Source organism: Meles meles, chromosome 8 (assembly GCF_922984935.1).
Source record: "Meles meles chromosome 8, mMelMel3.1 paternal haplotype, whole genome shotgun sequence".
Lineage (NCBI taxonomy): Eukaryota > Metazoa > Chordata > Mammalia > Carnivora > Mustelidae > Meles > Meles meles.
Window position 1 is genome coordinate 79873255 of NC_060073.1, and position 14900 is coordinate 79888154.

At 41.7% G+C, this 14900-nt stretch overlaps 1 protein-coding gene across 1 annotated transcript in view; it reads left to right on the forward strand.

Annotated features, from left to right (window-relative positions):
- The window catches only part of HEPHL1 (hephaestin like 1), an 89335-nt gene that overhangs the window by 8317 nt on the left and 66118 nt on the right, over positions 1-14900 (forward strand). Inside the window, exons 2-3 of the mRNA XM_046017259.1 lie at positions 4964-5208; positions 13987-14199. Coding sequence (XP_045873215.1) covers positions 4964-5208; positions 13987-14199 — 458 coding nt within the window. The remainder of the gene's footprint in view (positions 1-4963; positions 5209-13986; positions 14200-14900) is intronic.

Below are 14900 nucleotides of genomic sequence, written 5' to 3' on the forward strand. Positions count from 1 at the left end.
AGGCAACAAACACTTCCCCTCCTCCTGATATACTTGCCTCTTGCTTGGGTGGCTCTGTCAGACAAGTCGTGCATGATAAGGAGCTCTTGATCAGCATGTATTTGCATGAGTGTGCGTGTGCGTGTGTGTGTGTGTGTGTGCCTGTGCATGCTGGGAGCTCAGAGTAGAGCAGTTCAGAGAGTCAGAGGTCCATGTTTCCCTGCAGACCCTGTTGGAATGACAGAACCCTCCCTATGAATAACCCCATTCTAGCTTTTTACCCACCAGAATGAGTCTAGAGAGGACACCAGTGATTCTGAATCTAATCCTTCCTCTGTTGTTGCCTTACTGGGTGGCCTGGCATCAGCTATAAAGCCAGGTAACTCTGCCTACTCTGGGGCTAATTAGCCAGCCTGGGGATGACTCAGTTCTTCCTCTGCTTCTTCCTCTTCCTTCTCCTAAAGAGCCTGCTCAATTAGGACTTGTATTCAACTGCTGGTTAGCAGAAGCCTGGAAAACACTGGCTCGAATGTATTTTTTGGCTTCGGCAAAAGAAAGCCAGAAGTTGGCAATCTTCAGGGAAGATTCAGGAATCTACCAGATTCCTTTGGCTTTCCAGCTGACCACCTATTCGTAGGGTATGGCCCTCTTCCCCCTTCTCTCAAGATGACTGCTGAAGCTTGTCATCCTATCTCCATTTCAGGCATAAATTGAGGAAGAACAAAACACTACAAGGGTGTCTGCCAACTGAGTCCAGAGAATTACCACGGAATGACACATGCGTACATCTCGTTGGCTAGAAGTGTGTCCCATGACCATCCAAGCCTCGAGTGAGGCTAGGAAACATAAGAGCTTCCATCACAAAGCCCCAGTGTCAGGGACTCAGACTTTTATCCCATTCCCTTGCACAGGGAAATATAGGGTTCTCCCTCAGGGAGCAGAAGGGGGCCAACTCTTGCTCCCAGGCAGACACTCGCAGGCTCAGTGGATACACAGAGGCAGAGGGTCGAGTGTGCCCACACCTGACCATGTCCAAGTCCCCGGGTCCTGATGCCTGAGAGTGGACCTGTCAAGCCAGAGGCTGAGCAGTGATTTTCTTCCCTCCAACTCAAGCCGCAGGCACTATGCTCCCTCTCAGGGCACCAATGCCCCCATGGAGGAGAACTCACCCAAACAACGCACTTTGGGGTGGCAGCTGTGCTTTCAGAGGAAGATGGCAGACAAGAAGAGAAATATGACACCTCAGTTGCCCATCTTTTCTAAATAAAATGTGAGCTTGTTTTTATTATGAAAGTAAATAGAAGATACAGAGTAAAACACTCCCATGTACATAAGAGTGTGAGTAAAGAGGGTGAGTAAAGTTCCCATTCCTTCTGGCTCCTGCCTGTGTCCTCAGTCCTATGGCCCAGATATGGCCAATATACCTTGGTGGTTTCCATGGCCAGTTTCTAAATGTTCTGTTTGCATCTATGTATATATGCACATTGTTTAAAAAACAGAAATGGGATCACACTTTACATGCTCACCTACAATTTGATTTTTTCATGTAGTTTCTTGGTGCTCATGCCACATTGCCACCTGTAGAACCCCCTCATTTTGTTGTGTGGCTATGTGGCATGAAGGTGCCAGAATTTATTTATCTAGTCACTAGTTGAAAAACACTGTGGTCTTTCCAGGCTTTTTGCTACCAAAATCATTGTCGTAATACTCCAACCCTTTTGTCAGGATTCCTGTCTTGTGAGTCCCATTATCTGGGCATTGAATCTGGCAGGTTGGGGAGAAAGAGCTTTGCTGCCTCTGGGAAGACTAGACCTATGGTCCCTGGGTCCTTTGAGGAGAGCCTCAACCCATGGTTTTCCCCTTTTTCCCAGGAACCTCCTACCTACTACTCCACTCCAAGGGCAGGGCAGGGCTGACACACGTGGGCGGCTGGGCAGGCTAGTAATCTGGTGCTCTGGGAAAATAAATAATATTGGGGCTCCTTCAACTGATATTTGGAAAAATACTTGTTCAGCTCTTATTTGGAGGCAAGGCTGAGTGCTGAGGAGAGAAGAAAGTGGCCTGGTGGTGGCAGTTCTCACTGTCCTCTTGGTCACAAGAAGAAGGAACCCACTCTACAGCTTACCAGAGCAATCCTTCTTGGAAGGGATTTCAGGGACTACTTGTGCACATCTCCAGGCATCTCCTCCTTCCACCTCCCAAACTCCATCCGAAACTCTTGATTCTTTCTGACCATATAACAATACTCATCCCCAGAGAAGTTCTGGAAGTTGCCATATTCTCCAGTCCCAATGTCATTTCCAGTTAATTTTATCCCCACAACAATGCCATCGAGCTCCCCAGTGATGTTGCAATGCCCGTTAGAGCTGAGGCCTAGTGGCTCCATCCCTTAATTTGGCTCAGCTGAGGACCCCTGGAATTTCCCCTGCCTCCAACACCAAGGCCAGTCTCTTCAAAAGGGGCTTTATTGCTACAGGTTTGCCCATGGCTTGTGACCATATTAGGCGGTCTGTAGTAGGCCGGATGCCCCAGCTGGTTAGAACAAGGAAGTAATGACCTTGTGAATAAATCACTTTCCTTTTTTTTAAATAATTTTTTATTTTTTTTATAAACATATAATGTATTTTTATCCCTAGGGGTACAGGTCTGTGAATCGCCAGGTTTACACACTTCACAGCACTCACCATAGCACACACCCTCCCCAATGTCCATAATCCAACCACCCTCTCCCTACCCTCCTCCCCCTGGCCACCCTCAGTTTGTTTTGTGAGATTAAGAGTCTCTTATGGTTTGTCTCCCTCCCGATCCCGTCTTGTTTCATTTATTCCTTCCCTACCCCCCAGACTCCCCACGTTGTGTCTCTACTTCCTCATATCAGGGAGATCATATGATAGTTGTCTTTCTCCGATTGACTTAAGAAATCACTTTTCAATTTGATTTTAAAACCATGCTATGTTCTGTTTAAATGTTTCTCTTTTTAAATTTTGTCACTCTATAAGCTTCTGTTTATAAATTATTAAAAGGGAAGGTGGCTGCAAGCCCTGTTTGTCAGCAGGCCCCTGAGAGCAAGAGGAGAGCCTTTGGAAGGTCCAGCAAACGGAATATCATAAGATGACAGGTTGGATTTCAGAGATGATCACTGGATATTCTCTGGTGTCCACAAACTCTGCCCCAGACCCAGCCGTCATTGGATATAATGCCTTGTGTATTTTGGTTACAAAGGAGACCTGACAAATGGGCATGAGGAGCTCACCCCCTCACTATTGCTGCTATGATAGAACAACTGGAAGTATGTTCTGCCGGTAGTGATAGTATTAGGTCATCTAGTTGTAGACAAGGCCACACCCAAAGACCCCAGACTATTGTGTTACCTGGCTGCCTGTGCAGAGCAAAGAGAGTAATGATGTATCAGGCATGCTTCCAACCCCACATCCACAGTAGACTTCTGGAGTGGTTCCTCTTTCCCCTGACTGAACTCAACCTTGACTTTTTTTCCCCTAAGCAGTCACTACCAACCAATCAGATCTGGTGCACAAGTTAAAACGTATTTACTATCCTGGGCGTAGAGAATATTCAAAATCAAGTGTGGCAACAAACAATTTTCTGCAAATGTAATTTGCCAAATTATCCCAGCTTTCACTTGCCAATCTAAGGGCAAATTCGAGGCTTTTCCTTTTTCTTTATTCCAAAGTCACTAAGCACCAAAACGTCCAGGCACTTACTCAGCACTACAATAAAAAAAGATATTTGAATGATTTGTCTTCAATTAGCTCACAAACCAGAGATGTACATATCTTACTGTGACACATCTTGGCAAGTGTGTTATTAGTGCTTGAACCGTGTGTGTACAGAAGGAGAAAGAAGAGTTTGAACTGACCTGGAAGAGTTCTTGGCAGGTAGAGAATGAGGGATACCACCCAGATGTAGAAAAAGAATGTGTGAAAGTCTTAGAATGCTGAAAAGACATGGTGCATCCTGGGAAGACTGGGCATGAGGTCTGGTGGAAGGGTGAGACCATGGGAGGTAGGCAAAGAGGAAATAAGCCTGGAAAGATGCACCAAAGCTGGGCTGGATGCACCAAAGATCACTCCTGCTTTGACCTGAGCTACAGGATCCCTGTGTTGTTGACCTAGGCACCCTCTCCTCCATCTGCCTGCACTTCTGTCTTCTGCTCCATGGTGGGCTGCATACCTGGCCACTTGACATGCTGCTCTCTGGCTCCATCATCCTGGGAAGTCTGCAGGGTGGGCAAGGCTTCCATTCATATTAGAGACTGCTGGGGAGCCTTGTAGTAGGAACTGCTTAGGAGCGTGCATCTGAGTCGCTGGTATACAAGCATTGGATGATCTCATTGAGGAAAAGAGGATGAAGCCCTGAAAATATCTTGTCTTTGGCTTTTTGATCTATAGTGCTTTCCCCAAACTTCATGAAGCAAACATAAATTCATTAGTCAATACAGAGCCTCTTAGACCTCTCTGGAGACTCCACCGAAGATCTGTGACCTCAGACCTCAGAGACCTGTGTGACTCCACCAACTCAACTGGCACTTAATCATGTATTGCTGAATGACATTACTTAATTTTCCCATTAGGTCATAATCTCTTTTGTATCCCTGTCTAGCACAGAGCAAAGTGCTGGGAACATGGTAAACATGCACTAAGGGTTTGTTAAGTGAAAAAGTGAAGGGGGAACATGTTGAATGAAAAGGGGCAAATGGACAGCCAGACTTTAAAGTATTCTGTTTAGTTGTAGTTTGGTTGTGGATACCATTTGTGACTCTTGTTTTGTCATTTAACTCTCTTAGCCTCAGTTTCCTTATCAGTAAATTCACGATAATCTTACCAGTTCTACACAGGTTACAGGGTTATGTCCAACACCAAATAAGAAATCATACATGCAAGTACTTTATGAACTGTTAAGGTAAACTATTAAGATTTTTTCTTAATGTCATATAATCATAAAATATTTTCCTTTTTACTTTTAGACTTGCAACCTTATTTCTTGAAAGAGGGCCCAACAGGATAGGTGGTCTTTACAAAAAGGCTGTTTACAGACATTACACAGATGAGACCTATTCCACGGAGATCCCCAAACCTCCCTGGCTTGGATTCCTGGGCCCTATCTTGAGGGCTGAAGTGGGTGATGTGATTGTCATCCATTTAAAGAACTTCGCTTCCCGACCATACTCTTTGCATCCACATGGCGTTTTCTACAACAAAGATTCAGAAGGTAAATATCAATCCTGCATTATTGGTGTCTTGTCTCTATTTCATAAGGAAGGCAATTGTCAGCTACAGTTAAAGGGATCGAAGAGACAGTGATGACACATGTCGATTTGTCTTTTCCCCATTTCCTTCTCTCCCATCTCCATCTGCTCCTCCTGATAGAGAAAACTTCAAAAACACTATCAACCAACTTGACCTAATTGACATCTACAGAACGTTCTGTCCAATGACTAAAGAATATATCTTCTTTTTGAAAGGTGTATTTCAAGAGAGTATATGAAAACTCCTCAGGATAGACAGTACGCTGTGCATAAAATAAATCTAAATAAATTTAGAAGAACAGGTAGGTTGCAAGGTGTATTCTCCAATAACAATGGAATTCAATTTGATGTAATCAATTAAAGAAATCGTGCAAATTCTTGCGAACATTTGGAAATACACAGTATACTTCTAAATAACCCATAGATAGGCTTAGTGGGTTAAAGCCTCTACCTTCAGCTCAGGTCATGATTCCAGGGTCCTGAGATCGAGCCTCACATCAGGCTCTCTGCTCAGCAGGGAGCCCGCTTCCTCCTCTCTCTCTGCCTGTCTCTCCATCTATTTGTGATCTCTGTCTGTCAAATAAATAAATAAAATCTTTAAAATAAATAAACAAATAACCCATAGATAAAAGAAATCACAAGATAAATTGTAATTGTAAATTGAATTGAATAAAAACGGAGATAAAACATAACCAAAATTTATGGTAAATAGCTAAGAAGTACTTAAAAGGAAACTTAGAGCTTTAGACACTTATGTCAAGAGAGAAGAAAAGTCTCAAATCAATAACATAAGCTTCCATCTTAAGAAACTAGAAAACAAAGACAAAAACCTAAAAAAAGCAGAAAGAAGGAAATAATAAGGACTGGAGCAGAAATTCAAAGGAGAAAACAGAAAAATAATATAAAATTGGTTAAGCCAGAAGTTGGCTCTTTGAAAAAGATTAACAAAATTGAGAAAGCTTTATCTAGTCTGATGAAGACAGATGGCACAAATTACCAAAATCAGGAATGGAAGATGGAACATCACTTTGACCATACAAAAATTAAAAAGATTATAAGGGAGGATTGTAAGCAGTTTTATGCCAAAATATGAGGCAACTTAAATGAAACTGACAAATTCTTAGACAAAAATTACCCAAACTGACTTAAGAATAAATAAAAATTTGAATAGACCTATAAAATGTAAAGAAATGGAATTAGCAATTAAGAATCTTCCCTCAAAGAAAAACCCAAGCTCAGATGATTTCATTTATAAATTCTATCCACCGCTAATATAATAATAATGCCAATTCTTAACAAAATCTTTTAGGAAATAGAGGAATACTTCCAAATTTATCCTATGAGGCAAACATAATCTTGATACCAAAGCCAGATAAAGACATCACAAGAAAACTACAGACCAATATTCCTCATGAATGTAGACACAAAAATTCTTAACAAAATATTACCGTATTAAAATATGTTGACTTCAGCAACATATAAGGAGAATTATACATCAGGACCAAATGGAATTTATCCTGTGGTTGGAAGGTTAGTTTAACACGCAAAAGCAAATGAATGTTGGGTCACCTGGGTAGCTCAGTCGCTTAAGTATCTGACTCCTGATTTTGGCGCAGGTTGTCTGATTGAGCCCTGGGTCAGGTTCTATGTAGAGGGTGGAACCTGCTTAAGATTCTCTCTTCCTCTCCTTTTGCCCCTCCCCCAGTCCCATTCATGCACGCATGCTCTCTCTCTCTAAAAAAAAATTTAAGAAAAAAAAAACAAATGTAATACAACATATTAATAGAATAAAGGACAGAAACCACATGATCATCTTAAGAGGTACGGAAAGGCATTTAACAGGATCTAGTACTTATCAAATTAAAAATTTCCAACAAACTAGGAATAGACAGGTACTTCCTCATCCTGATAAAAGTTATCTAAGAAAAACCCACAGCTAACATCACGCTTCATGCAAGGGAGACTGAATACTTTCTTCATAAGATTGGGAATAAGGCAAAAATGTCTGCTCTCACTGCTATTATGTCCTGAAGGTAATATATATTGTCCTGAAGATTCTACCCAATGCTAGACAGGTCTGCTAGCGGTGAACTCAGTCTTTGTTTCTAGAACATCTTTACTTTACCATCCTTTCTTGAGGGGTAGTTTGCTGGATATGGTATTCTCCATTTGCATCGCTCCCCAGCCCCAGCACATTGAGTATGTCATCTCGCTGTCTTCTTGTCTCCAGCATTCAGATGGGAAGTCAACTGTTAATCATGTCAATACTCCCATGTATGTGATGAGTCATTTTTCTCTCACTTCCAATATTACCTCTTTGATGTTTTTTCCTAACAATTTGACAACAACGTGTCTGTGTATAGGTTCTTTGTATTTATCCTACTTGTGGTTCATTATGCTTCTGTAATGTGTAGATTAATGTTTTTCACCAAATTGAAAAGCTTCGCGTCATTATTTTTACATTTTTTTCTGTCCCTTTTTCTTTCTTTTTCTCTTTGGCAGGCTATTATTACACATGTTAATATACTTGGTGTTGACCCACAGGCCTTTGAGGTTCTGTTTATTTTCTTTGATGTTTTATTTCTTTGATCTTCCCGCCTCCTCTTTTTCAGATAGGATAATTCTGCTATATTCAAGTTCACTGATTCTTTTGCCATCTTGAATCTGTTGTCAAGACCCTCTAGTGAATGTTTTAAATAATTCATTGTACTTTTCAATGCCAAAACTCCAACTTTGTTCTTTTAATAATTTTTACCTCCTTGTTGAGATTTTTCCATTTGTTGAATCATGATGTCTTACTTTTCTTTAGTCATTTAAACATGGTTTCTGTTAATTGCTTGAAGATTTTTCATTTTTTTAAAAGATTTTATTTATTTATTTGACAGAGATCACAAGTAGGCAGAGAAGCAGGCAGAGAGAGAGAAGGAAGCAGGCTCCCTGCTGAGCAGAGAGCCCCATGCCGGGCTCGATCCCAGGACACTGGGATGGAGACCTGAGCCGAAGGCAGAGGTTTGTTTTTTTTTTTTCCACTGTTTTAAAATTTCTTTTCAGCGTAACAGTGTTCATTGTTTTTGCACCACACCCAGTGCTCCATGCAATACGTGCCCTCCCTATTACCCACCACCTACTTCCCCAACCTCCCACCCCCCGCCCCTTCAAAACCCTCAGGTTGTTTTTCAGAGTCCATAGTCTCTCATGGTTCACCTCCCCTTCCAATTTCCCTCAACTCCCTTCTCCTCTCCATCACCCCATGTCCTCCATGTTATTTGTTATGCTCCACAAATAAGTGAAACCATATGATACTTGACTCTCTCTGCTTGACTTATTTCACTCAGCATAATCTCGAAGGCAGAGGCTTTAACCCACTGAGCCACCCAGGCGCCCCGCCTGAACATTTTTCTAATAGCTGCTTTAAAGTTTGTATCTGCTCAATTTTACATCTGGAGACACTTAGAGATAATTTCTATTGACTGCTTTTTTTCCTCCGAGACTAGGTCACACATTCTTATTTCTTTGTATGTCTCATTTTGTTGTTGTTGGAAACTGGAAATTTTTGAGCATATATTGGAGCAACTCTGGATTCAAATCCTTCCCTCATCCGAGGTTATTTTTGCTCTTGGTTTGCTTTTTTGTTTAGTAACTTACCTGAGCTAAATCCATGCAATCTGTCTTCCCTATAGTGTGCAGCAGCCACCAAGGTTTCTGCTCTTCCTGTCTGTCTGTCTTTTCTTTTCTTTTCTTTTTTAAGATTTTATTTATTTATTTATTTATTTGACAGAGAGAGATACAGCGAGAGAAGAAACATAAGCAGGGGGAGTGGGAGAGGGAGAAGCAGGCTTCCCGCTGAGCAGGGAACCCGATGTGGAGCTTGATCCCAGGACCCTGGGATCATGACCCGAGCTGAAGGCAGATGCTTAATGACTGAGCCACCCAGGCGCCCCTGTCTTTCTATCTTTTTTCTTCGGTTCATTTTTTTTTAAAGATTTTATTTATTTATTTGACAGAGAGAGATCACAAGCAGGCAGAGAGGCAGGCAGAGAGAGAGAGGGAAGCAGGCTCCCTGCTGAGCAGAGAGCCCGACGCGGGACTCGATCCCAGGACCCTGAGATCATGACCTGAGCCGAAGGCCACCCAGGCGCCCTCTTCTGTTCATTTTTAAGGCTGGCTTCTAAGAGGTCACCTCTAAATCTGCCTAGCTTTGAAGTTGGCAGATGCTGGGACAGAGATGTTCTTAAGCATCAGTAAGTCCTCAATTCTCTGCAGCTGGAATTGTGGGTGGATAGAGAACACATTCACAGTTTCTGTGGTTTTTGTCTGTCTTGGATCTTAGGGTTTTTTTTTTTCCCCAACTATGTTAGTCACCATACAGTACATGACTAGTTTTTGGTGTAGTGTTCCATGATTCACTGTTTGCGTATAACACCCAGTGCTCCATGCAATCCATGCCCTCCTTAATCCTCATCACTGGGCTCACCCATTCTTCCATCCCCCTCCCCTCTAAAACCCGCAGTATGTTTCCCGAAGTCCATAGTAACTCATGGTTCCTCGGATTTTAGTTTTTGCTGGGCCCTTTGCTTCTCCTCTTTGCAAGCACACAGCATTAGAGTCAGCCAGGAGTAGGTAAATAACCGACGTTCAGCCGTTGTTCAAGCGTAAACACTGCTGGATGCCTTTATTTGATTTCCGCAGCAATGAAATGGTTGTTTTTCTCTATTTCGTTCCACTTTACATTACTTTTGGGGGAGAGGATTTGCTGACTTCCTCACTCTCTCTCTCTTTTTTTTTCCTTGAAGCTTTTATTTATTTATTTGACAGAGAGAGCAAAAGAGATAGCACAAGCAGGGGGAGAGGCAGGCAGAGGGAGAGGTAGAAGAAGGCCCATCTACTGAGCAGGGAGCCCGGTGCAGGACCTGACCCCAAGACCCTGGGATCAAGACCTGAGCCAAAGGCAGATGCTCAACCAACTGAGCCACCCAGGCACCCACCTCCTCACTCTCTTTTGATGAGTTTTTCTCTTGGCTACTATTGCAAGCTTGCTAGTCTGAAAGTCCCTGCTCAGTTCAATCTAGTGTTTACTGTGCACTAGACCCAATGCTGGATACTGGGGCTGCAAAAATGAATAAATACATAGTTGTTCCTTCCAAGTTTATCTGGGGAGTGGTAGAGAATGAACTCGGAAGTCAGTGGGTGGGATTAACATTGATTAAGTATGCCAATGCCTCTGCTAGAACTCTTACATACAATGTCTCACTTATTTTTTTTAAGATTTTGTTTCTTTATTTGACACACAGAGATCACAAGTAGGCAGAGAGGCAGGCAGAGAGAGAGGAAGGAAGCAGGCTCCCTGCTGAGCAGAGAGCCTGATGTGGGGCTCGATCCCAGGACCCTAGGATCACGACCTGAGCCGAAGGCAGAGGCCCAACCCACTGAGCCACCCAGGCAACCATACAATGTCTCACTTATTAATGGAATTAGCTAGTGCTTTCTTGATCTCCATATGAAATACAGTTAAGTATTAGGACTACTTAAAAATAAATTTTATCATTTTTTTAAATTTCAGAAAAACATAAAGAAGGGGTAAATATCTTACATTCTCATTTCTTACTTATCCACTAAAATAAGCTTAAAAAAAAGATTAAACAAGAAGTAGTATATGAACATGGTTAGAAAATTTTAGGGGTGCCTGGGTGGCTTAGTCGGTTGAGCATCTGCCTTCAGCTCTGGTCGTGATCCCAGGGTCCTGGGATCAAGTCCTGCATCAGGCTCCCTGCTTAGTGGGAAGCTTACTTCTTCCTCTCCCTGCTGCTCCTCCTTCTTGTGCTCTCTCTGTCTGTCAAATATATAAAATCTTAAAAAAGAAGAAAATTTTATGAGTACAGAGAAGTATAATAAGAAAAGTAAAAATTCTTCTTACTTGGCTCTTATCTGAAAAGCAATCACCTTTAAAAATGTCTTCATCTTGGATATTTTCTCATATAACACGCATAGAAAGACCTCCTTTTAAGTTATGCAATATCCCATTATATGAATATATCAGTCTGGTACATTGATGGTTATTGATGACTGATGATGATTATTTAGGTTGCTTTCAGTTTGGGGTTGATACTGGCAATTCTACAACAAATACACCCTTTCATGTATTTTGAAAACCATTTTCAAAGATGTTTCTGAAGTAAATTCTTAAAAATAAAATTGCTGGTTATATTCAAATACTCTTTCTTCTTTCTTTCAAAACGAATTGGCAAATTGTCCTCCAAAAAATTGCACTCTCCTGCTATTTGTTTATGAGCTGGCCTGTTTCTCCTACAGCTTCACCAATCCTCAATATTCTCAAACCTGATGGGGTGAAAACTTCTATATTTTAATTTCTAAAAACCCACACGTTCTATAATACATGAAACCAAATGAATGTTTTAAAAATATTCTTATATTGTTTATGTTATATTGCTCAAAACCTTTGACAAATCAAAATTCCATTGACAAATCAAATAAAAATTTGATTTTGTTCTGACAAATCAAAATTCCTTCCTGGGAATAACTTCCAGAACAGCTTAATAGGTTATCCCACCCTAAATCACTTTTTACTTTATATTCACGGTATATTTTGGATTCTAAATGATCTTCCTCATCTTGTGTGGTGACACCAAGGATTTGTTTGGGGACTCCAGCCTTTCCATAATACCTTTCAATAATGGCCATTAATACTTTTTAATAATAGCCATCAATACTTCCCAATAATAAAGAGCAAAAAGAAAGCACATAAATAAATTGTGCAAAAAAGAGTCTTAAGAAAAATTATTACTTGTATTGATTTGTATCATATAATCAAAGCAAAATGAGTGATCTCAGTTGAAGCCTCTAGACAAGTCCACTACCCACCCACCGTCCCCCAGCTACTGACCCTCAGTCCCTCCATATATAAATTCAGAAGCTGCAAAGCTATGCATTTTATTCACAAGGCTTTGGTGTATGGTGTACATCATGCCACTCATTCATTATTTTATTCAACAGATATGTTCTGAGCACCCATTGTACTAAGCACTGAGGTAGACCTTGCATACAAAATTATGAGCAAAAAACCCTGGGTGGTTTTTTTGTGTGGAATTGTAGTCTAAATTGAGAGACAGACATTATTTCAACAATTATACACACAATATTATACATATGTAATTAAAACCTTGGGCAGGTGCCATGAATGAAAAAGTGATGTACTGAAATCTTATTATATGCCAGGTGTTGCGATAAATGTATTGTAGATCTTCTGTCATGTAAGCCTCAACAACGCTGAGACAGGTCTGATAACTACCACCCTTTTCCAGATAAGAACCCAAGGCTGCTAGAAGGAAGGAAATTGCCCAAGTTATAGCTAACAGGAGATGGAGATAGGATTTGATTCCACTAGTCTAACTTCAATAGCTCTGAACTTAACCATTGGTTCTACTGCCCTTCTCTCTGTGTGAATGCATTTTAGAAAACTGACCTAATTCAGGATTGTGGGTTTGTGAATGGATGGTGAGTAAGTGAAAGAATTGAGAATGAACTTGGCTGTGTCCACATCCATCTCCTCGGCCTCTCACCCCCCAGCCTTCTCCCCAGTGCCATCCAGCTCCTCCCAGAACCACCTTCTTTCCAGGTGGTTATCAAACTAGTTTTAGCAGTGGACTTTCCTTAGTTGAAAACTCTTGTGCAATCTTAGTTTACAAAACAGAGAAAGGGGATGCCATGCCTATGCACCCCTACCCACTCTGTGGTAGACCCCCCTCCACCTAGCAAAACCCCAAATAGTGTTCAACACTTCACCCTATTTTACTCTCCACTTGTCCCTTGTGCTAATAATTCCTATTCTGGGGGCACCTGGGTGGCTCAGTGGGTTAAGTCTCTGCCTTTGGCTCAGGTCATGATCTCAGGGTCCTGAGATCGAGCCCCTCATTGGACTCTCTGCTCAGCGGGGAGCCTGCTTCCTCCTCTCTCTCTGCCTGCCTCTCTGCTTATTGTGATCTTGCTCTCTGTCAAATAAATAAAAGCTTTAAAAAATAATAATAATTCCTATTCTGGTCGGCTCAACAGAACGGAGGATCCTTAGAGGAAAGATGAATGTTTTACTCTTCCATCCTATCTTTCGTGAGCTCAAACAGGTGCTGAATCAGTAACAAGTGCCCAATAATTTCACTATTTCTTCTTATTTATTATTAGAGAGAGAGCACGGTAGAGGGAAGAGGCAGAGGGACAGAGGGAGAGGCAGACTCCCCACTGAGCAGGGAGCCTAATGCAGGACTTGATCCCAAGACCCCAAGATCATGATCTGAGCCAAAGTCAGATGTTTAACTGATTGAGCCATCTAGGCACCCATCTCCTTTCCCTTTTGAGTTGATGTTAAGTGAGGTGGATTCAAATCTTCCTGATTGGCACAAGAGGCCCATCAGAAGTGGTCCTTATGAACATTTATTAAGCATCTGGTTTTGTGCAGGACACTTGATACACATTACGTCAGCTAGTTCTCAGGTCTCTGTGGGGTAGGTATCAACATTCTAGCTTCACTGATAGAAAACCAAGGTGTTGAGAATTTAAGTATCTTGCCCCAATCCCACAGGAAATAAATTTAAATTTGATTTAAAATTTAATTAATTTATTTGATTTAAATTTATTTGATTTAAAATTATTTGATTCCAAAGTTCACTGAGCCCTGCTCACTCTAGCAAGCGATCTCTGTAGGTTAACTATGTTTTATCTTTTCTCGGAAGGAGCCCTATACCCAGATGGAACTTCTGGAAGAAATAAGAATGATGATATGGTTCCTCCTGGCAGAAACTACACCTATGTCTGGCCAGTGAGAGAAGAATACGCCCCTGCTCCAGCAGACGCTAACTGTCTGACCTGGGTGTACCATTCGCACATTGATGCTCCTAAGGACATCTGCTCTGGGCTAATTGGCCCGCTGCTAGTGTGCAAGGAAGGTAAGGAGCTCCTTCACCCCCAACACACACACACACACACACACACACACACACACACACACAGGCCTATTCCCAAATGTGTTTTGCCTCCCTTCCTTGCTCCATTTGAAGGTACCTTTTCTTCCACGCTTTCTGTAAGATTAGGGAGATTCTTCTAACATAGAAGGTTAGATTCTTCTAACAGCAGGGACAATAATTCAGACTTCTGTCAAGGAAACATTATAGCATTCTGGAACTTAAATGCTTTAAAAAAGAAAACAAACCAGGCATCTTACACCAGTTAGAATGGCCAAAATTAGCAAGACAGGAAACAACGTGTGTTGGAGAGGTTGTGGAGAAAGGGGAACCCTCTTACACTGTTGGTGGGAATGCAAGTTGGTGCAGCCACTTTGGAGAACGGTGTGGAGATTCCTCAAGAAATTAAAAATAGAGCTTCCCTATGACCCTGCAATTGCACTGCTGGGTATTTACCCCAAAGATACAGATGTAGTGAAAAGAAGAGCCATCTGTACCCCCAATGTTTATAGCAGCAATGACCACAGTCGTCAAACTGTGGAAAGAACCAAGATGCCCTTCAACGGACGAATGGATAAGGAAGATGTGGTCCATATACACTATGGAGTATTATGCCTCTATCAGAAAGGATGAATGCCCAACTTTTGTAGCAACATGGACGGGACTGGAAGAGATTATGCTGAACA